This window comes from Enhydra lutris, unplaced genomic scaffold, assembly GCF_002288905.1.
Source record: "Enhydra lutris kenyoni isolate GAN:26980312 unplaced genomic scaffold, ASM228890v2 scaffoldscaffold86, whole genome shotgun sequence".
Taxonomy (NCBI): Eukaryota; Metazoa; Chordata; class Mammalia; order Carnivora; family Mustelidae; genus Enhydra; species Enhydra lutris.
The window spans coordinates 2,908,792-2,934,772 of NW_019154170.1; the positions used below are offsets into that span (position 1 = coordinate 2,908,792).

General features: G+C 56.3%; 1 protein-coding gene across 3 annotated transcripts; it reads left to right on the forward strand.

The window, feature by feature from the left end:
* The first annotated feature begins 2,434 nt into the window (after positions 1–2,434).
* On the forward strand, positions 2,435–24,662 carry LOC111161826 (perilipin 3). Of its 3 annotated transcripts, none has more exons than XM_022525816.1 (8): positions 2,435–2,466; positions 5,164–5,247; positions 8,357–8,555; positions 8,728–8,810; positions 12,945–13,230; positions 17,945–18,144; positions 19,403–19,528; positions 21,754–24,662. In XM_022525816.1, exons 2-8 carry the CDS (start codon positions 5,182–5,184, stop codon positions 22,096–22,098), a joined length of 1,305 nt encoding a protein of 434 aa, XP_022381524.1. In that variant the 5' UTR covers positions 2,435–2,466; positions 5,164–5,181; the 3' UTR covers positions 22,099–24,662. The 3 variants fall into 3 exon arrangements, with proteins under 3 accessions (XP_022381524.1, XP_022381526.1, XP_022381525.1); XM_022525818.1 differs by having other exon boundaries at positions 21,757–24,662; XM_022525817.1 differs by lacking the exon at positions 2,435–2,466 and adding an exon at positions 3,175–3,231.
* Positions 24,663–25,981: the final 1,319 nt, after the last annotated feature.

Consider the following 25,981-nt stretch of genomic DNA (forward strand, 5'->3'; position numbering starts at 1 on the left):
CACGCTGGGAATCGTGGACAGGCGTTGGCCTCAAGGAGCCCAGCAAGGCTGGGAGGTGACAGTTTTCCGGGGGACACAGCAAAGGCAGAAAAAGGGATTGGAGTTTGAAGGTAGAGTTGTCACAGTTAGCAAAAACAAAAATAAAAAGGATCCTCAGCTCAATTTGCATTTCAGGTCAACAAGGAATAATTTTTGAATGTAAGTATATCCCAGATATCTCATGGGATATACTTATACCCACCAAATGTATTCCTTATTGACCCGAAAGTCAAATTGAAATGGGAACCTCTGTTTAGTCTGGCAGAGTTAGCCTTGGGGGAGACTGAGGAGGTAAGTTGGAAGACTTCCAGGAGGAGGTGGCAGTGGTGCGGAAAAGGAAGTGCTAAGGTCCCGTGGGGCGGTGCCCTTTCCTTCCCTTCTCCCACCATGTGCACATGCGCAGTGGCAAATGTCCTTGATTGCCCTCACAGGGAACTGGAGCTGGGGGTTGAGTGCCACATTAGGAAAGATGGTGAGCATGGCTGTTCTCCTTTTGTTGAAAAGATGTTGGGCAAAATCACCAGGACTTTATTTTGCTGATCGGAATTGCGTTACATCTCCCTAACCAGGAATATTTTGGCCACGTTGCAGCACTGAAGGCCATTCAGAAGCTCAAGACTACCAGACATTTCTCCCAGTGACTTTGGAGCTGTTTGACCTTGGACAACTCATTTAACCTCTCTGAGCTCTATACATCCAAGAACTCACTCCACTCCAGCCACATTAACTTCCTGGCTGCATCTCCAACTTCCCAAGTATAGCCTGCCTCTGGGCCTTTGAACGTGCTGTTTCCCCAGATCTCTAAGTGACGCCCTCCTCTCCTCCCTCACTTTTGCATTCAGATGCCAATCTGGGAAGCCTCCCTTGACCGCCCCATTAAAAGTCACACCCCCCCCTCCCAAAAATCACACCCCACATTCTGCATGCCAGTCTTTTGCTTTTCTCAGTGAGCTGACCCATGATGCGTTTCATTCATTTCTCTCCTTTATGGTCTGACTCTGCCGTCGGCAGTGAGCGCCACAAGGCTGGTATCTCTTTGACCCGCGGCTGTGTTCCCAGCACCTAGCACAGCAATAAAAATTGCTGAATGAATGAGGAGGAAAATGAATGCATGAGTAGGAAAAAAGGCCAGCAGCAAATAGGAAACTTTGAACTGTTGTAGCTGATTGCTTCGGTCCTTTTGGTGCCTCAGACTCACCTGAGAATCTGAGTGGCTGCGTGTGGCTGCTTGGATGTGAATATTCAGGAGGTGAATATTCAGTTTCTTGATGAGCAAAAGCCACCGTGGGCACCCTACTGAGCAATGCGGGTGGGGGGGTTCTGGAGCCTCCGCATCATGGCAGAAAGCTCGACTGTATGGTGCGACTGTAACCACTGTCCAAAAAATGCGCTCAGTCACAGACACCAGCTTTTCTTCCGTGTTCTTTCTGGAAGTTTCAGAGGCCCCGTCCCACCCCACCCCACCTAATTTAGCAGAAGTGGCACACTGGTGGCTCCTGAGCTGAATATGGCCCCGATTGGGTTTTATTTGGTCCAGTGGTTTTCTAAAAAGCAGGGCACTTTCTTTAGTCTAGAATCCTGGCAGATGTGGGAATCTCTGGGTGGGTCTTCCACAGGGCAACACTCTGCCATGCGGCCAACACTTTGGAGGAGGCATTTACTTCCTTTTGGCCGCCGGGGCGTCTGAGTTTGAGACTTCGTTTTATAGACCCAGAGGATTAAGGATGGGGGGAGGGGTGGAATCCAAGCGGTTACTGCTTCAGGAAGGGGTTGATCCAGGAGTCAGAGATCCGGGAGTTGATCCCAGCACTGCCCTAGGCTGACCGGCTCTGGGCCTCAGTTTCCCCATATGTAAAATGGGGATGACAAAGGAACAGTTTTGGGAGGATTAAACGGTGCCACGCAGGTCAGGGCGGGATTAAGGCACTCTGTATCTGTTAACTGCTGCGGCGAAGGCTGCTCGTACTGCTGGGTCGAGCTCTGCTCCATCACCTTCCCGCCCAGGGTTGGGTGGTGGCTCCTCACGCGCAGCGGGGCAACCATCTCTCACCGCCTCTGGAGAAAAGGGGGGCTGGGGGACCCCAGAACTAGGATAGCACCTCCCTGGGCCGAGTTCATAGGACCCCTAGGTCGGGAGGGGGCGCCCTTGGCTGGATCAGGTGTCTTATAGGGGTCCCCCGGCGCGGGGTACCGCACGGCCCGCAAACGCCACCCGCAAAAGTCTGGCCCTTCCCGGACTTCACTTCTGTCTCCAACGTCCCAGACCGAGCGGGGGCGTGGCCCGGAGGCGGGCAGCCTCCCGATACGATTGGTCCTCCGGCCCGTCCTTCCCGAGCGCCCACCCCCCTGAGTATAAAAGCCTCCCCCGGGCAGGACCCAGACGGTTTCAGAACTGCCCATCGAACCGTGTTCGTCTCGCTGACCGCGGTAAGAGGAGGGGGCCTGATTGCGGTGGGGGGCGAGGTCCGCTGGGCCCCGGGGCGTCCCAGAGGAGGAAGACGGAGGGGAGACCCTTCCTGGGGGCTCTGCGGTCTGGGGAGGGGTCTCCAGCCTGGGTTGAGCTTTCCCGTCTCTTCCCCTAACGCCCCCTCCAAAAGAAAAGAAAACAAAACAAAACAAAAAAGACTTATTTCTGGAGCAGAGTCAAACTTCCAAACTTTCTCCTTTCAGTTCCTGAGACATTCGTTGGAGGCGGGGGGGGGGGCGCGTGAAAGAGCCCCCCCAAAAGTGGCAGTATGAAAAGGGGGGTAAACCCTCCTCCTAAAACACAGCCTCCCTGAAAAGTCAGCTTGCTTTGCTAACGCAGTTTGGGGGCGAGCCGCAGCCTATCTTGCACAGGAAATCGGCCCTCCTGGATCCTCCGGGCGCCCCTCCCCCCCAATCAGGGGGCTCTTTGCCTAGCAAGGACCCCCTCCTCGGCAAATGGATTTGCCGCCCGGGGGGCTTAGCCCCCCCCCCCCCCCCCGCCGAGTTTGTGGTGGGCTCAGCTGACTCTGGGGAGGTCGCGGGCAGACTCCGCCCTCTTCCTTTAGGTGGGTGTGGCCAGGGAGATTGCTCCAGGCGGCTGGGAAGGCCTGCTGCCCCTTATCTGAGTCCTTGGGACCTTTGTCGGCATTGCTGGAACTGCCGGACCTGGGACCTCGGTTTCTGGGAACTTTGGAAGTTGAATCCTGGCTGCCGCTGGGCGTCTGCGTGAGTACAGCCGGTTCCAGCTAGCTCTCGCTGTGGCAGCTGGAGCCAAGTTCAGGCAGCTCGCAGACCCCAAGGACTTTAATGGGATGCTGACATCTGTAGTGGCCGCCCTTGGCTAAACCCGGTCTAGGAGGGATTGATGGGCCAAGGGGATGGGAGAATGGGCCTCCAAGATGCCCAGGGAGGGGTGAGGGGAATAACCGGACTCCTGAAGATAACCAGTGGCCGCTCTGCCGACTTGCCCCACTTCCCTGCTTCGGCAACTCAGTACCAAGCAGAAGCTCATTCCTGGGTGGCTTCACCTGTGTGTGAAATGGTTCTGTTTATTGAACACCTATTATGTGCTAGGTACTGAGCTAAGCGCAACGTGTCGCTCTGCCAGTCTGTAGGGACTCTGAGCTAGGAATACATATCCCCATTTTTACAGATGGGGCCAGCAAGGCTCTGAGAGTGGGTGCTGCTTTCCCGAGCTCCGACTGGCTAGTGAGTTGCAAAGCTGGGATTAGAACCGGTTTGGACTTCAGCACTGGTGCTCTCAAAACCTCAGTTTGGGGGCACCTGGGTGGCTCAGTGGGTTAAAGCCTCTGCCTTTGGCTCAGGTCATGATCTCAGGGTCCTGGGATCGAGCCCCATATCGGGCTCCTTGCTCAGTGGGGAGCCTGCTTCTCCCTCCCCCTGCTACTCCCCCAGCTTGGGCTTTCTCTCACTCTCTGTCAAACAAATAAAACCTTAAAAAAAAAATTATAAAAAAAAACCCCTCAGTTTGCTGGGCTTTGTGAGATAGGGCAACATGGCAGCCAGGAGGATGGGCCCCCTTCCTCTAGAAGGAAATGTTCAGAGTCAAGGTCAGGGGTTCACAATAGCCTCATCCCTGAATTACCAGAGGAACCAGCCCTGAAGGCAGGTTCTACCTTTAGCTCCTTTGTGTAGGTGAGAGGACTGAGGCCAGGGAAGGGGAGGCTCCTTGCTCAACAGGGTACACCACAGGCAGAGCTGGGACTCTTGCGGTCTGTAGTCTGATGAAGGTTTACCTGTGTCCTCCCACCTGGCCAGGAAAGTGGGACACACCTGTGGTGTTTCCTTTTGTACCTTGCAAACGAGAGCATGCGCCTCTCCTGGGAGCCTCCCTTGTCCTGCCCTCCCGCCTGAGTCTCATTTGATAGGTCTGCCGTAGGGTTTTCTTAAGCAGTTTGTGGGGTGTTTTGTTTTTAATGCTTAACCTTTTTTTTAAACCCGGTAATTTTATCTGCCTGGCTCAAAAGTCAGAGGCTTTGTCCTGTCCACCTGATCTGTCCTTTCTGCCCTGAAAGGTGGCCACTGTTAACAGTTTCCTATGTCTAAAGATCCTGGGCAAACAAAGCACACGTTTCCACCCTGTGCACGGTATTCGTCTCAGAGTATCCCGGTCCAGCCAGTGACCTGTAGGTCTCTACGCCGTGGCCACTGCACTGGGCTGGATCCTTGTTTTCTCTAGGCCCCTTCTCCTGGGGAACCAGGTGCTTTCCGTGCTCTGGTTGTGGCCGACACAGGGGCCCACGCCTCTGCCCACATGACAATACAAGTGTGGGATCCTCCTCTCAAGGTTTCCGGGTCACAGGGACGATGGCTCTTGAGAGCAGGTAGCCACTGGCAAATGGCTGTCTGTGGAGGTGTTGGGCCACAGGTGTCTCCCCGAAGTACTGACCATGTGAAGCCCTTGGAGTTGACCCTGGAGGTGTGGCTCTGAAATCCCCTTCATCAGCAGCACCTGAGGGCTGGTTAGGGCCCCAGACTCCCTGCCCCACCTGGCCCCACATGGGGGCCCACAGGTGCTCAAGAATGTTTGGGGGGGCAGGCTCTGTGAAATAGGGGAGGGGTCAGATGTCAGCTGTGAACTTGCACTTCCTCCTGGAGGGAGGGATGGTCCCCTCACAGCCCACCTGTCCACTCCAGGGCCTGCTTCACAGAACCATGTCTACTAACGGGACAGAAGCCACCGCCAGCACCCAGGCGACAGGAGAAGAACCAGTCCAGCAGGTGAGGAGGGCAGGGACCCGTGGGGTGAGGCTTCCCACACTAGAATGGTGGGGAGCTGCTGGCAGCATGTGGTGGGGGGGTGGGCAACAGATCTCTTTCTGTGGCTGAGGGCGAGCCGTCATGCAGACCCCGGACAGATGGGGGCAGGGACAGAACCGGGAATCCCGAAGGGTCCGGGGGAGATCTGGGGTCCGCTCGGAAACCACCGCCTCCCACCCCCACTGCTGTCCCGTCTGCAGGTGCTTGGAGGGTCGTTCTAGGAAATCAGCCCCCATTTCCTCCCCCCTTCACAGCTTCCAAACAACTATATATAATTCATAAATAACACTACGAACATGTCATTTGCATATGATAAGTGACATGACTTTGGGAAGGGTGCTGCCCCGTGGTTTTTAGTCAACTACCAAGTTCTGCAGCCATCAGCACCAAACACTGTTAGGACATTCCTCCCTCCAAAGAGACCCCGCCCCATCAGTACTCCTCATTCCTCCTCCTCCCCACCAATGCTCATCGGCTGTCTGGTTCCATGGGTTTACCTGTTCTGGACATTTCGAATGGAATCCGGCCAGCTGAGACCCCTTGGTACCTGGCTTCTCTCAATGAGCGTGTTTTGGGGGTTTATCTGCCTTGTAGCGGGTGTCAGTGCTTCATTCCTTTCTTAAAATTGTGGTAAAATAACACATAAAAAAAAACCCCTTTTTTTTTTTTTTTTTTTTAAGATTTACGTATTTGACAGATCACAAGTAGGCAGAGCAGCACGGGGGTGGGAAGCAGGCTCCCCGCTGAGCAGAGAGCCCAATGCGGGGCTCGATCCCATGACCCTGGGATCATGACCTGAGCTCCCCAGGCGCCCTGTTTTTCAGCCCTTTTGTCTGTATACACAGAAGTGGACTTGAAGGCTTGTAGGGTCATTTCTGTTTGTGATGCTTTCTGGTTTCCACAGTGGCCGTGCCGGTTCTTGTTCCCTCCCACAAGGCACTAGAGCTCCAGTTTCTCCCCGTCCTCACCGTCATTTGTTAATTTGCTTCATTTTGATAGTAGCCATCTAGCGGGCGTCAGGTCGTGTCTCCTTGTGGTTTTGGCCTTTCCTTACTGATCACTTTCACCCACCTGTTGACCATTTGGAGGCTGTGACGTTTTTCTTTCTTTCTCTTTCCTTTTTTTTTTTTTTAAATATTTTGTTTATTTATTTGGCAGGCAGAGAGGCAGGCAGAGAAGCAGGCTCCCTGCCGAGTGGAGAGCCCGATGTGGGGCTCGATCCCAGGACCCCGGGATCATGACCTGAGTTGAAGCCAGACGCTTAGCGACTGAGCCACGCAGGTGCCCTGAGGCTATGGATTTTTAAAAACATACTTTGTGCCACCTGTTCTCTAATCCCCTCATCCAGCGATGGGCATCTGGGCTGTCTCCACCTCTTGGCCACTCAGAATGAGGCTGCGGGAACATTCGTGTGCGCCTTTTGTGTGGACATGTGTTTCCTGTCCCGGGTTAGAAGCCTGAAAGTGGGGTTGCTGGATTGGAGGGGAGACTTGGGACTAACCCCTGTGAGGCCTCGGGGGTAAACCCTGCAGACAGCTGGCCTGAGTCCATCTAAAGTTTGCGACTGTAGGTGACTTACTCTTTTTGTGCCTCAGTTAACCCTTCCCTAAAATGGGTGAACACTCCCTATCTCCAGGGGCTGCCGATTGAGTGAGGTCACACACAAGCTGTCCACGCATCCCCTATGAGTTCGGGTTTCTGCCAGCGCCTTCCCATGAGTGATTTCTGCGACTCCTGCTGGACAGGCATGATTCCCCATGTGATGGGTGGTGAAACTGAGCCTCAGAACAGCTGTCTTGACTCTATTCCGCTCTTAAAGCGTAAATGAATGGGAGTGGCTGTGGCATTAAAGCTTTGTTTGCAGGGGCGCCTGGGTGGCTCAGTGGGTTAGGCCGCTGCCTTCGGCTCAGGTCATGATCCCGGGTCCTGGGTTCAAGCCCCACATAGGGCTTTCTGCTCAGCGGGGAGCCTGCTTCCTCCTCTCTCTCTGCCTACTTGTGATTTCTCTCTGTCAAATAAATAAAAAAATCTTAAAAAAAAAAAAAAAAAGCTTTGTTTGCAGAACCAGCCAGCAGTGGAATATTAGCCCCATAAAGGAATAAAGCACTGACCTCTTCCACAATGTGGAGGGACCCCAGGGACTCCGAGCTCAGTGAGAGCAGCCAGACTTAGAAGGACACATCCTGCAGGAGCCCACTCCCAGGGGGTCCCCAGAGGAGTCCCGTCCACACAGACGGGAGATAGTGGGAGCCAAGGCTGGTGTAGGGGTTGGAGAATTCATGCTTCATGGGGACAGAGTCTCCGTTTGGGGAGATGGAAAGTGGGAGTTGCTGCAGGACAGCGTGAGTGCTTCATGCCACTGAGCTCTGCACTTGAAATGGTTAAGATAGTAAGTTTTATATGTATTTTACCACAATTTAAAAAATTAAACACTGATAGGCGCTGGCCTGGGCATGGACCCTGAGCCCACGATGCTCAGGGAGGGAACCAGACACAGAAGGCCACACGGGGTGAGAGTCCATGTGTGTCACGCCCAGAACAGGTTCTTCCACAGACGGGAAGGGGGCTGGGGGAGGGGAGAACGAGGAGTGACCATTTTCTTGGAGTGATGGCAAAGTTCTAGAGTTAGCCACAGCCATTGTACAACCTAATGAAAATACTAAAAACCTTGGAACCGTGCGTTATCAAATGGTGGCATTAATGATCTGTGAACTCGATTCAGCTGTTAGGAAAAACCGGACAAGGATAAGAAGATCAGGGGTGGGCCCCGTGGACTGTAGCTTGCCGACCCAGGGGCAGACCCGAAGCTCGGTGAGAGCCGGGCTCTTGTCTCCACGCGGCACGCGGTAGGTGGGGGGGTCAAGTACACGTTCAGACAGAGGAGAGGCAAGGCTAGGGTAGAGGAAGCGCCCATGGGGCAACCTCACAGCAGTGGCTTGTGCAACCACTTGGATGCAGGGCAAGCCTGAGCTGAGCCACGGCCCGGCTGGGAGTGAAATCGACATTGGCGCCCCACCCCCACCCCGCCCGGAGCCCTAGGCCCAGCCCGCTGAGCTGCTTGTCCCCGCAGCCCAGCGTGGTGGACCGCGTGACCACCATGCCCCTCATCAGCTCCACCTGCAACATGGTGTCCGCCGCCTACACCTCCACCAAGGAGAGCCACCCCCACGTCAAGACTGTGTGCGACGCGGCCGAGAGGGGCGTGAAGACCCTCACCGCGGCCGCCGTCAGTGGGGCCCAGCCCATCCTCTCCAGGCTGGAGCCACAGAGTGAGTGAAGCCCCGGGGAGCCTGGGACCCACCTCTTGGCTGTTCGGAGGGGGTGGGGGGGGTGTCTGCCCCACCCCTGGCCCTGTTTCCCCAAAGCAGCACGCGCCGGCCTTCCAGGCCCTGACGGGCGCGCACATGCAGTGATTGCCGATTCCTGTCTTGTCCCGTGTAGTCGCATCGGCCAGTGAATACGCCCACAGGGGTCTGGACAAGCTGGAGGAGAACCTGCCCATCCTGCAGCAGCACACGGAGAAGGTAACTGAGCTCTGCCATCAGGAGCCATGGGGGATGGGGGCTCCGTGGGGCATGGGAGGCTTCCTGGGCTCTGGGATCTGTGGTCCTGACCCCTCCTCTCATAGATTAGACGCATGTGACTGCTCCTCCCTGACCCTTCTTCGGTCTGTCCCTACCCCCACCTTGAATCTACTCCCCACTGGGCCGCTAGAGGAGTGATCGAAACCCCAGCCAGATCTGTTCAAAACCCCCATGTGTCTGTCCCCCATCCAGCCCCACCAGCCTCTGCACTCCGTTCGGGAACATTCATACCTGGGTGGACAGGACACATGTCTAGAAACAGTGCCTGCCTTGTGGAACTTTGATTCAGAGGCGGCCTGGGGAAGCAAATACAGTAAATGACTTCTGTCCCAGTCCTACCCCAGGCCCTTTGCATGTGCACTTCCTCCTTCATGAACCAGACTTTCAGGTCTTTGTTCAAATCCTACCTCTTCAGCGGGCTTCCCTTCCCTCTTAAAGAAGGTCCTTCTAGCTCAGCTCTGTTGAGAACTGTCTCCGATGTCCATGTTCTTTCTCTGCACCATCCAGTATGGAAACCACCAGGTATATGTGGCTACGGAGCACTCAGAGTGTGGCTGGTGTCACTGAGGAACTCAGTTGGCATTTTTAAGTAGCGGCACGTGGCCCGTGGCCAGCATCTCTCTAGCATGCCATGGACAGCTTCCCTGAGCCGTGAGTCACATATCATACAATGAGCTCATTGGAAGTCTACAACTCAATGGTTCTAGTATATTCATGTTGTGTAACCATCACCACCCATTTTAGAACATTTCGTCACCCCAAAAGAAACCCCATATCCCTTAGCGGTTAATCTCCTTCCTGCCAAATGCTCCTGGCAACCGCCATCTCCTTCCCGTCCATGGAGGGGCCTGTTCCGGGCGTGTCACACGCGTGGACTCACACCCCTCCCTGAGCATTGTGGGCTCGGGGTCCGTCTCCAGGGGGAGTGCCTCTCCGCAGCCGAGTGACAGTCCTGTGCGTGGGGGACACGTTGTGTGTATCTGCTCATCTGCCGATGGGTGTTTACGTTGTCCCTACTTCGGGGCTGTTCGAGTATCGCTGGACATTTGTGTACCTGTTACATTAATTCTCTTAGAACAGAACATTTATCTTCAGTCATCTCTAATTGCACAGCTCTGTGGCATGAAGCACGCTCACACCATCCTGCAGCCACCCCCAACCTCCGTCTCCAGAACTTTCCATCTCCCCACTCGGAGACTCTGTCCCCATGAAGCACAGACCCCCCACCCTCTGCCCCAGTCCTGGCTCCCACCCTCTCCTCCCTGTCTGTGTGGACGGGACTCCTCTGGGGACCTCGTGGGAGTGGGGTCCTGCGGGACGGGTCCTTCTGGGTCTGGCTCTTCTTGCTGAGCCCGGTGTCCTTAGGGCCCCTCCACGTGGTGACATGTGGCAGGGTCCCTTCCTTTCTGAGACTAAACAATATTCCGGAGTGTGGATGGACCCTTTTTTTTTTTTAAGATTTTATTTATTTTATTTGACAGAGATCACAAGTAGGTAGAGAGGCAGGCAGAGAGGGGGGGCGGGAAGCAGGCTCCCTGCTGAGCAGAGAGCCCGATGCGGGGCTCGATCCCAGGACCCTGGGATCACGACCTGGGCCGAAGGCAGAGGCTTTAACCCACTGAGCCACCCAGGCGCCCTGGACCTTGTTTTTATCCTCGCATCTGTCAGAGGATTGCTCCCACCCTGTGGGGTATGTCAGTCGAGCTGCTCTGAACGGGGTGGGTGTCCCAGTTGTATGGGCCTGTAGGGCTTCCCGCCATCCTAAGGGCTTTTTAACTGTGTGTTTGTCCTCCTGAGTGAGGGAGGGCCAGGCTGCTTGGTTGCTCTGTCTGGTGCTCCCCATCTAGCGTGGGGCACAGTAGATGCTTAATCTCCATGTTTGCCTCGTGGGACACACGGCTGCGCTCTTCGTGTCCGGCTGTATCCCACCAGAATTCAGTGGTGCGGCTGCTCTGGTTCTCCTGGGCTCTGCCCCCAGGGCCCCCCCACCCCGGATAGCGGGCGCCCCCTGTCAGCCGGAGACTGCCCTATACCACGTCCCCCAGAGGCCGACCCCACCTGCTCATGCAGGACTTGGTGCAGCTGGGACAAGTGTCTCCCCAGCAAAGGCCATGAAGAAGCTGGGTGGGCTTGGAAGGTAGAAACTGCCCAGTTCACAGAAGGCTGGAGAAGCTTCCCTGCAGAGCCAGCTCCTTGGGGCCAGGCCTTGCGAGAATTTCTCCTGTCCTGTTATTGCTGCCCCGCGAGGCCAACATTCCTTCCGTTTATAGAAGGGGTGAGCTGGGGTGACGCTCTCCAAGGTCATCCAGCAGAGCTGCTCCCAGCTCTGAGGCGCCATGCTCTTTGGACTCCTGTGATGTCACCTCTGCCCCGGGGTCGCCCCAGGAGGAGGCAGTGCTCCCCGGTTCTGCCAGATGCGTGGTGTGGTCAGCTGGGGGACAGCCCCAGCGGACACCTTTTCCCACCCCAAGGAAATGAATTCCTGTGGACACGGGAGGTCTAGGTGTTCCGAGGGGGGCCAGCTGCCCCCCGAGAAGGGTGGGAATGGGGGTGGTGGTGTGGTTTTGGGCTTTGCGGAGAGCTGTCCGCCTGGCGGTCTGCTCAGAGGCTTAGACTGGAGCCTCATGTGCGGGTCCGCGAGCACCCACTGTGTGCGGCAGCCTCTTCCGTGATCCCAGGGCTGTTCTCGGGCCGCAGGTCCGGCCCTGCACCTGCTGTGCTAAGTACAGTTTTTGTCGCATGTGGACACACCCACGCATTTCCGACATCCAGGGCGGCTTTTACTCTACAAGGGGCAGAGTTAAGTCGTTGACACGGAGATGGCCAGCCTGCCCAACTAAACTCTCTACCACGTGGCCCACCTCCAGAGAAAGTTACCAACCCATGACTACCCTGCTGCTAACCCAGGTTAGGGGCGGTGGAGTCAAAGTACCAGGTTAACATCCAGGTTCTGCCTTTGGGCCTGGACATCCCTTGCTGAGATAGGCTGCTTAGCCTCCCAGCCTCAGTTTCTTGTCCGAGGAATGGGTACGCACCTTCCTCTTAGGGCTCTATAGGGCAGAAGCGGGTCCGTCCTCTGAAGGCTCAGAGCAGCACCGGTCTCCTACGGAGTGTTGGTTTTTACCGTTTTAACATAGCTTCAGGAATAAATCCACAAGCGTGGTGACCTTTTGGGGCACAGAGCCCCATTTGCCATGTGGAGTTGAAGGTGGTTACTGTGTTCTGCTGGGAGTTCATAGAGCCAAATTTTAGACACCTGCATGCATCCTCCGTGTCGCTTTGCTTTTGCTCAGGGGGCCTCTGTCCTGGTCTCCCCTCTGGGCACCGCTGACTTGGGGCGGAGCAGCGTCCCTGGCCCCGTCCCCTCGACGGCAGGGGCTCCCCGCCCACCCCTTCACCCCCGTGTGACAACCAGATATGTCCCCAGACACTGCCCAGCATCCCCTGGGGACAGAATCACCCTAGATGAGAGCCACTGTCCTAAGGAAGTTGGCCCACAGATGGTCACTCCCGCCAGGATTATCGTTCTCAGTGCAGGATGGGGCGGTCACTTCCGGGGCTATCTTAGTCTCTTCTGCCCCACGGATGGAGCCCTTGAGCACTGGTCTAACCCATCGTGCCCATCCGCAGAGCCGCTGACCCAGGAACTTCCTGTCTCCCAGTCCCGGAGGCCAGAAGTCCCAGAAGGGTAGCTGTTTCCTCTGGAGGCCCCTGCGTCACTCCCAGACTCTGGCCTCGCCTGGCCTCCCCTCTGTGTCCTAGTCTCTTCTCTGAAGACCTTCTCTCCAGATAATCACATTCTGTGGTCCTGGGGATCAGGGTCCAATGCACAGTCCCCTGTAACACTGGGTAAAGAAATGGAAGCACAGAGAGGTGGAGTGAGTTGCCCGAGGCCACACAGCTAGGACCTAACAAACCAGGATTCACCCCAAGCTCCAGAGCTCAAGGTCTTCGCTGCTGGGTCACGCGTTGACCCTTGGGAGTCACCCAGGAACGGGAACTCCTTCCTTTGGGGTCCTCGGAGGCTGGGGTGCAGGGGTGGGGACAGAGATGCTGACGCTGCCTTTGTTGTAGGTTCTAGCCGACACCAAGGAGCTCGTCTCGTCCAAGGTGTCGGGGGCCCGAGAAGCCGTGTCCAGCGCCAAGGACACAGTGGCCACGCGAGTGTCGGGGGCAGTTGATGTGACCCGGGGTGCCGTGCAGACTGGTGTGGATGCTACCAAGTCCGCGGTGACCAGCGGCGTCCAGTCGGTCATGGGCTCCCGTGTGGGCCAGATGGTGCTGAGCGGGGTGGACACGGTGCTGGGCAAGTCGGAGGAGTGGGTGGACAATCACCTGCCCATGACGGATGCTGAGCTGGGTGAGTGCTGCCCTCGTGCCCGGACACCCCCGCCCCTGCCAGACCTCCCCACCCAGCCAGCTGGGGTCTGTCCCTAAGTGCCATCTCAACCCTGCCACCTCTCCCTCAGATTTGCTGTAGCCCCTTGTCAGTGCCCCCCAGACCAGTGAGTGCGGTGGCCTCCTCCCTGGCCCCCAGTGTCTGTTCTCTTTGAAGCAACCACTAGAGGGCCCCCGTGAGCACCAGAGCCTGGTTCTGTCCTCCTGCCCACAGCCCTTGGGGTCTCCCACCTCCCGTTGGGTAGAAACCCAAGTCCTCCCCATGAACCCTCCATGCACTTATCTACCTCCCTCCCTTCATTCTACTCCAGCCACCCTGACTTCTTGCTGATCTTGACCATGCTCCCACCCCAGGGCCTTTGCATCAGCTCTTCCCCTCTACTGGGATCATTTCTCCCTAGACACCCTTCCACCTCCAGCTCTGCTCAGATGCCACCTCCCCAGAGAAGCTCAGATCTCCCCTTCCCTTGTCCAGACTGTGTCCTGAGGCCTGCCCCCGTCCCCTCCTGGCTGGGCTCTGTTGTTTCTCTCCGGCACTCATCATCAGTTCCACAAAATAGCTGCGCACTGTCTTGGTTGCTGCCACGTCTAGAATGGGGCCTGGCACTCAGCAGGCATTCAGACTCTTCTCTGTCCCCCCCCCCCCCCGCCCCAGGCATGCATTTGTCCATTCGGATGTTCCTTGAGCATCGGCTGTGTGGCCAAGTCTTGAGGACACCGCAGTGGACAGAATTCTGCCCTCGGGGAACTCACAGTATAAAATATAAGGAAATCAGGTTAAAGGAGAGATTTCGAGGGGAGAGGATTGGGTAGATGTTTCTGAGGAGGTAACACGACCACGAGCACAGCAAGCGAACGAGCTAGGCAGCTGCGTGGATGTCAGGGTGGAGAGAAGTGGCAATACCAAGGTCCTGGGGCAGGACCTGCTTGGTGGGTTAGAGGAATAGCAAGGCAGAGTGGGCAGTGGGAGTTGGGGAGGGGGACAGGGCAGGTCGTGCACAGCCTGGGGGATCCAGGGGAGGACTTGGTTTTACCCCAGGGAGGTGGGAGTCCTGGAGGGCTGTGGGCAGAGGCCCCCCGGACCTGACTTGTGTGCACATGGGTGTCCTCTGGTGGCCACTGAGGGGAGGGCGGACTGGGGTTTGAGGGCAGGACTGGGACCGGGGTGGGGGGCACTGTGCTGGGCTCCTGCTGGTGTGGTGGGGACTGGTCCAGGTGGAGGCAGGAATAGATAGACAAACCGGGGACGAAACTGTTGAGACAAAGCAGTGTCCTGTGTGGCCCACCATTGGCTCTCGTACCCGTGGCTCTTGGGACTTTGGCCACGTTGCGGTGCAGACTCTGGTGTCCATAGCAGTAAGGGCCCATGGGGCTGCGTGTGAACTAGACGCCACGCTCCATCTGACTTTGGCCAGAGTTGGTTGGTTTGGATAAGGAGCCAGACATTTGGAACAATTGGAAGGAGCTGTAGGACAGATCAGATTGGGGATTCCTGAGGGCAGCACCGTGGGCATTTGGAGCTGGGTCATTCTTTGTGGGGGTGTCCCGGGTGCTGGGCAGGGGTGGAGCAGTGTCCCTGGCCCCACCCCCTCGATACCCCGGAGCACCCCCAGGGTGACCAGGACAGGCGTCCCCAGACACCGCCCTGCAACCCCTCCCGGGTGAAATGCCCTGCTTCCCCTGGAACTTTGCGCAGAGGGAATCGTGCGGTTCCGTGGTGGGTGAGCACCTCCGCCTTGGTCTCGACTTCCTCGTTGGACTGGGATTGGGATCACAAGATGTCACTCCTCTAAGTGCCCCTTCTTTCTCCGGTAGCTGGAAAACTGTCTTGGAGGGAGTTCTCTGGGGAGGCTTGGATGAGCCCAGGTGCAAATTGTGGAGGAAAACCAGGGCAGGTAGCTGGCTTCCCCCCTTTATTTTGTTATTTATTTATTTAAAGATTTTATTTATTTATTTGATAGAGAGCGAGAGAGGGAACACAAGCAGGGGGAGAGGGAGAAGGAGGCTCCCCGCCCAGCTGGGAGCCTGTCTTGGGGCTGGATCCCAGGACCCTGGGATTGTGATCTGAGCCGAAGGCAGGCACTTAAGGACTGAGCCACCTGGCGCCCGCCCCCCCACCCCGTCTGTTTATTTTGGCATCACGGGCTGGGGTGCCAGCCTCGCCCACTGTCAGTAGTGGGAGTTTATGTTATGGGTGTGGGTGCGAAGATTCACAGGACATATTCCAATCCTACACACTCACTTTATTGACCTTTCTCTTGTCCCGCTACTTTTGGCTGCTCAGAGACCCCCGTCAGGTTGGCTCTGAGTGTCCATGATTCTCCCTGGGAATCTTCCGGGGAACGGGGTGGTCCTTTGCTCTCCAGAGAAACTTGATGTCTCAGGCGGGCTGGGGATCTAAAGCCCTGAAACGTGTGGCTTGAGCACGGCATGTCACTTGTCCTTTGAGAGTCCAGAACCCAAGCCTCTCGAAAGAAGGGCGCTGCTGGCCCGTGGTCGGTGCTGAAGCCAGGCAGAACCAGCTGTGGGTCTTGGCCCCTGAAGGCAGGGAAGAAGGCAGGGTCTGCTGGGAGGAAGGTCCTGAGCCAGGCTGGGGGGCCACTGCAGAGAACAGATCCTTCTGACCAACCCTGCTTCTGTATTGGTTCCTTGTTTCCGCAGGGTGAGGGTGGAACCATTGTACGTAGGGGTGCTTGTGGTTTTGGGGGGTGGGGGGTGTCTAGTGGGGGGAACATATGAGCTTCATTCTTTTTAAATGTCATCGTGAAATGATTCTTCCATGGCGTCCTCTTCCCCAGCCGACTGACTGGTCAGACTACCTCCACGGCGCATCTGGCCCACAACTTGCATTTGTAAATAAAGTTTTATTGGCACACGGCCACACGCATTTGCATGCATGTGGTCTGTGAGTGTTTTTGCATTGAGGTGCGGTATAACTGCCTGCACAGACCAAAACGCAGACTGGCTGGCTGCGTACAGAAAAAGGTTAGTGACCCCTGGGTTATGTTCTGGAAGTATGTTCTTCTGGGATTTGTAATGTTCATAGAAACAACTGAAATCCCCGGATTAAAGGCTTACCTTGATTGAGCAACAGTTCAGGGACTGCCTGTGGGATTTCGTTCCTTGATTTTCCTGGCTTGTGTTTCTGGAACGGTGGCCGGCCAAAAGAGATGCGGAACTAGGACTAGGTGGCTGCGTGGAGAGCTCACTTCCCAGAAGAGCCAGGCTCTTCCTGCCTGACGGGGGGCACATCTGTGGGACCCTGGTCCTATGTTCCTTAGTATGTATTTGATAGACTTTTAAAAATCGGCTTTTCCAGATTCTTTTAGAAAGGAAACTTCAGCACTTACAGAAAACAGGACGCCGTACCATCTGCTATAAATTGATCACAAAAACACCGTATGTTCATTTGGGTTCCTTTTCTCAGTACGAGGTCCAGATGTCACAATTCAGACAGCTCGGACTCTGGTGGTCATAGGGAAGGGGGGGAACTGAGGCTTATTGGCAAAATCACTTCGGTGTAGAGCAGGGAGTGGCAGATGTTTTCTTAAGCAGTTAGTAAATATTTTTGGCTTTGGGGGACACTCAGTCTCTGTTGCAACTAGTTAAGTCTGCTGTTAACACAGAAGCACAGAGGAGAGGTAAATGAATGGGTGTGATTGTGTGCCAATAAAACTTTATTTATAGAGACAGGTGGCATTCGGCCTGGGGGCCGCAGTCTGCAGACCCCTGCTCTAGGGCATTAGTCAGGAGGTCTGGAGTCAAATCCTTATCAAGTTATTTACAAAACTCAAACTTATACCTATTCTGTTAAAGTTGAAAAGGAGCAGATCCGCTAGGATAAAATCAGAATGGGCAGTTTCCATCCTGCCCTGTTGGAATGACACGGGCTCTCTCTGGACTAGATAGTCCTTCCTTTACCTGCTGTTAAGACAGTTCTCATGTGGCTCAGACCTGCCCCCGGCAAGTATTAGGGTTAATAACATGGTGTCAGAAGGCCTGGCTTCAAATCCTGACTTGCCATTGCCCGGCTGTGGGACCTTAGGCAGTCACTTCCCCTGCAAGTCCCTGTTTCCTTGTCTGTAAAAACGGGGTAACGGTGCCTCCCTTATGGAGTTGTTGAGGTTTAAAGAGAACAGTGGAGGAAGCACCTAGAACCTTGTGAAAGGTTGGCCATGTAATAGGTGCGGGGTGCTAATACAGGACTGGCCAGCTTTTTTTTGCAAAGGAGCAAATAGTGAATATTTCAGTGTCCACAGGCCAAGAGGCCACACACTCCACCACTGTAGTTTGAAAGCGGGTGTAGACGTATATAACTGACCAGCAGAGCTGTGCCCCAGCTTGGTGCAAAACTGGAGGCTGGGCGGATGTGGCCTGAGGGCCTTGGTTTGCAGACTCACACGCTTAATCCTGGCCACGTCGGTTCCCAGCATACCCATTTCGCGGATGGGGAAAACCAAGGCCGGGGACTCTGGTGCAAGGCTTCCCAGCTTGCGAGCGGCAGCCCTGGGACGGAGAACCCTCAGCAGCGTGTGGGCAAGCCTGCGTGGGCCAGGAACCCATGTGTGCACCCCGCCTGGGCGCGGTCCCCGCCCCCCCCGGCCCGCAAGCGGAAGCTGCTGCTGCCGCCTCCACATCCCGGCCTTGACGCCGTCTCTCGTGCTTCCTCCCCGCAGCCCGCCTCGCCACGTCCCTGGAGGGCTTCGACATCGCGTCGGTGCAGCAGCAGCGGCAGGAGCAGAGCTACTTCGTGCGCCTGGGTTCCCTGTCGGAGCGGCTGCGCCAGCGGGCCTACGCGCACTCGCTGGGCAAACTGCAGCTCACGCGCCAGCGGGCGCAGGAGGCGCTGGTGCTGCTGGCGCAGGCGCTCAGCCTGGTGAGCCCCCCCCCCCCACCCCTGTGCATCTCCGCCTGGGCGGGACCGCACACCTGGACCGCTTGGTGGGGGGCGACAGGGGCTGTCTGCCAGCTCGCCGGGTGGGGTGTCAGGGCTCCAGCATAGGAATTGGGGGGATGCAGTTCAGCCCACGACCACAGGACTGGCCGGCGGAGGCCCTCCCAGCTGTGGTCCGAGGGACCAGCGTATGGCAAGAGCATGAACCCCTGAGCGTGAGATGCGTTTTGGTGGCGGTTCTGTTTAAAGCCCCCAAATCGCCCGTTTTTAAGCGTAGGGTTTGGGGAGTTTTACAAATAGAAACAGACACGTAACCAGCACCGCAGTCCAGATGTGGAATGGATGCCATCACCCGGGAAGCTTCTCTCCGCTGTCACATCCTGCCCCTGCCCAGAGATCTCTGTCTCTTCTGGAAAGAGCTGAGTTCCTGCCGCCTGCCTCTTCGCTTAGCCTCCTCCGCTCAGCTCTCGCCCCTCTCTCTGTCAGTTTCTCATTGGGGGTGAACTACACACAGCGAGAAATGTTCCATCGTAAGCATTTCCAGTGCACAGCTCGGTGTGGCATGAAGCACACTCACACTGTCATGCAACCATCCTCACCATCCGTTTCCAGAACATTCCATCTCCCTACATGGAGACTCTGTCCCCACGAAGCACGGACTCCCCACCCCGCTCCGGCTCCCACCCTCTCCTCTCTGTCTGTGCGGATGGGACTCTTCTGGGGACCTCCTGGGAGTGGGGTCCTGCGGGACGGGTCCTTCTGGGTCTGGCTCCTCTCGCTGAGCCCCGTGTCCTCTGGGTCACTCCACATCGTGGTGGCAGGGGTGAGGGTCCCTTCTTTTTTAGGGCTGAAGAACATTGCACTGGAGCACTTTAAGGTCCTGCCTATGTTCTTCCTGCTTACGTTCTGTTGGCCAGAGCCAGTCCTGTGGCCCAGGCAGGCACAAGGATTCCGTCGGGTTCTCCTTGTGCCAGACAGACTGGTAGGAGCTACAGAGAATTTTGGCCACTTCTTGCACGCACGATGGTGATGAAACCGTAGCTGTGCAAAGCCTCTGAGAACAGCATCCCTCCCGCCTTCCTCTCCTTCGCGTACCAGCTCATCTTGGATAGGAGGAGGGTGCTGTGGGCTGCTCCTGGGACGTGCACGGGCTCTACTGGCCCTGGTCAGGCACTGGAGGCAGCCGCTCTCCTCCTGTGTCCGGCTCTCACTCCTTTCTCTCCTTGTTCTCTTGTCTCAGATGGAAAACGTCAAGCAAGGAGTCGATCAGAAACTGGTGGAGGGCCAGGAGAAACTACACCAGATGTGGCTCAACTGGAACCAGAAGGAGCTCCAGGGCACGGAGGCGAATCCGGCCAAACTAGAGGTACCAGCTTGGGGGACACATGGGATGCTTAGGGCCCTGACTTCCCTCTCCATGCCCCTGCTGGATGGACTTACTGTGTGGAATACTCCTCAGCCTCTCCTCCCATTCACTGCCTTCAGGACACACCGGCACCTCCTCCAGGAAGCCCACCTAGATTTCCTCTCTTGGGTGTGGGTGTTGCTTCTGAACTGTGGTACACTTGACAGTGACGCCTCTCAACCTGCCAAAATTCTAAGCCACATCTCTTTCACCTTCTCCCCTATCCCGGCGTCACTGAGCCCTCCCTACTCCCCTGCCTGGCTCCTTGTGACGACTTCTCGCTAATGTCCTCTGGTCCGTCCCATCGTCCCAGGCATTGGCCTCTCCTGCCGCGCCCTGTCTTTCACCGCCTCTGCCGTCACTCGTCACTCGTGGAGACTTGCCTTGAGTCAACACCTTATGTGACTCTCGCGCCCCATTATGAATGTCCCTCGGTCTCAGGGTTCGGGGCACCGAACCTGCTCCGTGGGGATGAGCCACCTGCTCCGTGGGGATGAGGTTTCTTTGCGGGGAGTGATGGAATGTTCTGGAGGTGGAGGTGGTGGTTTGCACAACCTTGCGAATATACGAGAAACTATGGAATCGCACACTTAAAAGGGCGAATTCGCTCACGGTTACACTCCTGTGTGAAAAAGTTGAGTTCCTCTGTCACGTACACACAGCATTACACATCGAGGTACACACAGGTAGCACCAATATCGGTGCACACGGTTAGCCTTCAGACCCAAACCACCCCAAACCGTCTCCCTCCCCCCACTGCCGAGCACGGCCCCAGGAGCTGCGGATGTTGACTCTGGTCAGCAATTCCCTGCCAGGTTCCAAGTCCAGAGCACTCTGTCACGTGTGCGGGCAACGTCCTGCCGCCCAGCCTGCCCTCTTATGGGGGAGGGAGGTTAAGGTCCCAATTTGCACATGGACACTGCGGTCCTTCCCACCACGTATGACTTCTGCCTGGAAGGTTCTCCCAGACCTCTTTTTTAAAAACAACAACAAAAAACAAAAAAAAACCTTTAAAGTGGAGATAAAAAGTGCAGTGTCTTGTACTTAAGAAAAAAGTTTTACTGAGATACAATTCACAGACTCTAAAGTCCCCCATCTGTACAATTCAGTGGGTTTTTTTTTTAGTACTTTATTTATTTATTTGACAGAGATCACAAGCAGGCAGAAAGGCAGGCAGAGAGAGAGGGGGAAGCAGGCTCGCCACTGAGCAGAGAGCCCGATGCAGGGCTTGATCCCAGGGCCCTGGAATCATGACTTGAGCCGAAGGCCACCCAGGTGCCCCAATTCAGTGGTTTTTAGTGTATTTGCAGGGTTGTGAGACCGTCCCCGTGACCCGTTTGGAACATTCCCGCCAACCCGAAAGGAGATCTTGTCCCCATCAGTAGTCACTTTCCCCTCCCCAGCCCCTGGCCCCATGAGCCCCCTTCCTGTCTGTGGAGGAGCCTGCTCTGGGCGTATCACACCCGTGGACTCACTCCCCATGTGGCCTTCTGTGTCTGGTTCCCTCCCTACGCATCGTGGGCTCGGGGTCCGTCCCTAGGGCAGCACGTGTGGGCGCCTCACTTGTGCCCGCAGCTGTGGGACGCGCCCGTGCGTGGGTGGGTCATGTGTTTTTACCCGTTTACAAGGTGATGAACGTACGGGTGACCTCCACTTTGCCTCCTGTGGACAATGCCTGATGAACCAGCCTTGTACGACGTGCGTCTCTGATTTTCTTGGGTGGGGGGATCCCTAGGAGGGGAGTTGCTGGACTATTGGCAACTCGGAGGTTGGACAGTTGGAAGGACCACCAGGCTGTCTTCCAAAGTGACTGCACCACGTCCGGGGCCCCCCGGGTCCTCCCCATCTTCACCAACACCTGTCACTTCTTGATCCCGCGCATCCTCGCGGGCGCGAGGTGACGCCTCCTGGCGCGCCTGCCCCCGTTTCCCCGACGGCTGGCGGAGTTGAACCCTGCTGTGCTTGTGGGCTGCTGCTAACAGCGGACCTGGGGAAAGATGCCTCCACCTCTTTCCCACTTCGGTGCATCGGTCGCGTGGTTCCAAACTCAGAAGAGCTGGTGTCCCAGACACAGCAGGGAAGGGCTCTCTGGGAGGTCAGCGGGAGAAGCCCCGGCTCCTCTCCCGGCTCCGGCTTGGGCTCCAGCTGCCCCCAGCGCGCGGTCCTGATCCGCCGCCCCTTCTCAGCAGGTGGAGACCCGGACGCTCACCATGTTCCGAGACGTCACACAGCAGCTGCAGAGCACCTGTGCCTCGCTGGGCTCCAGCATCCAGGGGCTGCCCAGCCACGTGAAGGACCAGGTGCAGCAGGCCCGCCGCCACGTGGAGGACCTCCAGGCCACCTTCGCGGGCATCCATTCCTTCCAGGACCTTTCCAGTGCGATCCTGACGCAGAGCCGGGAGCAGGTGGCCAAGGCCCGAGAAGCCCTTGACCACATGGTTGAGTACGTGGCCCAGAACACGCCCATCACGTGGCTGGTGGGACCCTTCGCCCCAGGTATCGTTGAGAAAGCCCCGGAAGAGAAGAAGTAGGACGGGCAGGAGGAGGCGGGAGGGACTTAGTCTCTCCCGGAGGGGCCGGCCGGAGCCCTGCGCCCCCCCCACCCCTCCCCCCAGCCCATCTCAGCTAACACCCTGGGAAGTGGGAAACTGACCCGTCCTTCCCCCTCCCTGCGCTCAGAGGCAGCACGGCCTGATCCTCACCTCCTTGGTCATCGGGGAAGTTTCCAGAGAAAAAAAATGCTTTTTAGGAGGTCCTCAGTCTCTCTGGTTTCTTTTTTCTTAAAAAATCGGGGACAGATTTCTTCTATCCCAGCCTCCTTTTCTAAATCACACCCCTGGATAGCAGCCTTTAACTAACGGCTTGGGACTTCTGGCCTCTGAAGTGGGGGATGGGATGGAGGCAGAGCCGCTGTGGCCCGTCCTAGAGCAGATGGGGGTTGAGGTCGGCCTGACTGGCTGTAGGCGCTGGAGGCTTCGGCATTGCCTTAATAAATTTTACGTGCAGCTAAGTGTGGGCCGTGTGCACGTGTGTGTGTGTGTGTGTGTGTGCGCGCTCGCTCACGCGTGTTCCCCCAAGAGCTGGGCAGTGCAAGGGTCTCTGTATGGCCTTCTTGGCCCCTTCCCTGCTCTGTTCACAAGCATGTGAACTGGACAGGGCCAGACCTGGGGTGGGGCTCCAGGGTTCATCTCCCCCATCCTGAGCCTTGCCCCTGTGCTGTGTCCTGGGGCATCTGGCAGAAGCAGAAGGCCGGCTACTTTTCCCAGACCTTCCTAGGTGTGGGGGGGAGGGGTGGGTAAGTGGCCCCCCAAAGATGGCCACGTCCCGATCCCCAGGATCTGTGACTATGGTCCCTCAGGTGGCGGAGGGGACCGTGTAGATGGGATTCAGTAAGGGATCTGGAGATGGGGGCAGGATGGTCCTGATGATTGGGGTGGGGGGCCCTCCTGTCATCAAGAGGTTCCTTATGAGGGGGAGGCTGGAGGGTGGGTCGGAGAGGGTATGAGGACAGAGGTAGAGGTCAGGATTTGAGATGAGTGGGTGTTCTCTCCACCCTGAAGATGGGGGAAGGGATCTCGGGCCTGGAGAAGTGGGAGAAGTCAGGGAAATGGGATCCCCCCCACCCTGAGCATCTAGAAGGATCCAGTCCTGCCAGCACCTTGGTCTTAGCCCTGTAAGGCTCATTTCAGACTTCTGACCTCCAGAACTGGGAGGTGACAGGTGTGTGGTGTTTTCAGCCTCTGAGTCAGCCTTCCTTGTTAGAGCCGCCCCTGGAGACTTGTCCCGGACCCAGGGAACTCTTGGTTGCCCCCGGACAGACCCCAGCTTGGAGATTTTCGGAAGTTCCATCCCCTTCTGTGCCTGGCCGTGTGCCCACTGCCGTGCTCACATCTCCTTAGAAAACGCTGCAACCGAATCCTTTCGTTGTGCCCACTCTGGCCCAGGGCTGTCCCACTCGATTCACACACCGACCCTCTTAATCGCCTCTGCTCTGCGGGTTAGGTGTCCCAGCTTTACGGATGAAGGGCCGGGAGCACACTGCGGGACGGGGGCTTGCCTCTCTCGGTGCGCCCCTGATGGCAGAGTCCTGCTCCTGTCCCTTGCACGCGACCGAGGACGGGTGTCCTGTGCTCCAGCTTGGGATGGGGCATGGGTGTACCAGCCCACTCCCTGGTCCCCTTGTGAGTGACCCTCCAGCCTTCAGGGTGATCATCCGAGGCCAGCTTCTCCCAGACCTGGAGCAAAGATTGCGGAGGACAGCGCGTTTGAATAACCTGGTACTTAGGTTTTCTTAGGGTCTCCCCCGCAGCTCCGGTGACGTTGGGGCTGAGTTGCTTTTCTGGGGACCACCCTGGGCACCTTGCCCCAGACACTTGATGTCAGGGGCACTCCCCCTCCCCCAAGCGGTGACCAACACGGGTTTCCTCAGACATGGGCCCCTGGGGAGAACCACCAAGTCAGCTGGCTTTGCCCCCAACACTTCTTTTTTTGTCTTTTTTGCTTTAATGAGTCCCCGAGATTCCCCATACAGGCCCCCTAATCTGTCAGGGAGCAAATCTCTTTCTGCACAGTGCCAAGCCAGCATTGGGTATGGCTAGGAGCCGGGTGCTGCTCTGAGCCCCCAGGCGCTGCTCTGAGCCCCCGGCCGATGTCCCAGCCTCATCTCAAACCCTCTCACTGAGCTTCCCATTTTGTGGATGGGGAAACTGAGGCAGGTAGTAGTCCAATCGTCCTCGAAGTCTCCCGGTCAGTAAGGGTCTGGCAGGTGGGTCTGGGCTCATGTCTTCCTGTGTGCATCCCCGACTTGCCGGAGGAGCTCAGCAGATGGGCTGCCCCACCAGCCCCACTGCTCCTCCATGGCTCCCTCCGCAAATGGGGTGTACTGGTTAGCTCTTGCTTTGTGACAAGTCAGCGCTAACTTCGTGGCTTTAAACACGTTCTCTCCCATTCTCTCACAAAGTCCTCGTGATGTCGTTAGAGGACCGTTGCTTGTCATGGGTCGCATCTGATATGTTGGTTCCCGTTCCGACAGATGAGAGACTGCAGGCTTTTCTTTATGTTAAAAAAAAAAAGTAATGTCGATGGTCCTGGGATAAAATAAAGGGGGAGGTGGGAGGGTCTTGTCTTTTGCAAACTCTTGGGCTCTTGATGTGTCAAATGTGGGGGACGTGGGTGGCCAGGTTGCCAGTGGGGAGGGCGGAGGGAGGGATGGCAGGTACAGGGGAAGGCAAGACAGGTCTCCTGTACACTTGATCTTGACCTTGGCATTTTCCTGGAGGTTGGGAATTCTGTGAGCAGCCTTGCGCTCTCCTTGGTCTCCCCCATTAGGAGCTGGACCCTTTGGGGTCTTAAATGCTCCTCTCGCCTGCTTAGCTCACTCCAGCAACTTGTCCAGAAAACACATATGAGAAGATCCCAGCCTGGCTTGGGGAGACCCTAGAGAGCAGCGTATAATGACGTAGATTCTGTAAATTTCAGCTCTGCCCCTTTCCATGGGACTTGGCCTGGTCACCTCTCTGAGCCTCAGCAGAGTGGGTATGAAAAGCCTCCTCTCCACGGTGCCTGGGTGGCTCAGTCGGTTAAGCATCTGCCTTCTGCTCAGGTCGTGATCCCAGAGTCCCTGGGATGGAGTCCTGCGTCAGGCTTCCTGCTCGCTTCTCCCTCTGCCCCTCACCCCACTCTCCTGCTCACTCACTCAATCTCAAATAAATAAATTAAAATCTTAAAAAAAAAAAGCCTCTGCCTGGTGGATAGAAGGGGCTTGGCACAGTCCCTTTGTCACCCGCGACCCCCACGCTCACTGTTGTTAATGCCTCGTGTGTGTTTGGACATACATAAAGTAGATGGTGAAAAGAGTTGGCTGTATCCGCTTTTCCTGGATCTGAAAATTAAACATTGTGGGTGGAGGGTGGAAGTGGGTGAGGGGAATTGAAAGGTACAGATCCCAGATAGAAAAGAAACCAATCCCGGGAATGTAACAACAGCGTTGTGACTGTAATCAACACCGTATCGTGAACTTCAAAGTTGCTAAGAGAGTAGACCTGAACCCTTCCCATCACAAGAGAAACAACTGGCTGGGACAGACACGTACTAGGCTACTGGCCACTAGACTTATGGGCAACATAAACCCCTATCAAATCATTATATTCTCCACCTAAAAGGAATACTGTGCTCTCTTCCAAGTATATCTTAATTTAAAAAAAAAAAAAAAGGTTCAACACTTTGGGGCAATATGAGAATAAGCAGATAAGCAGATGCAATCACAAATTCAAAATTAGATACACACCAGAAAACCTGCCTCTCAAACTTGGTAGTGAATACTTTCTACGTGCAGTCGCTGTGCAAAATGATTTAGACCCAAAGCACAAATTCTCACAAGCCAAAGGGCTATTTGTTTGCTTGTGTGTTTGCCTG

Excerpts from the sequence above, each read along its gene's own strand:
- LOC111161826 (XM_022525816.1), top strand. The coding sequence starts at position 5,182 with ATGTCTACTAACGGGACAGAAGCCACCGCCAGCACCCAGGCGACAGGA. Across the intron at positions 8,556-8,727 it reads CTCCAGGCTGGAGCCACAGA|TCGCATCGGCCAGTGAATAC; the intron begins GTGAGTGAAGCC and ends TGTCCCGTGTAG. Across the intron at positions 8,811-12,944 it reads TGCAGCAGCACACGGAGAAG|GTTCTAGCCGACACCAAGGA; the intron begins GTAACTGAGCTC and ends CCTTTGTTGTAG.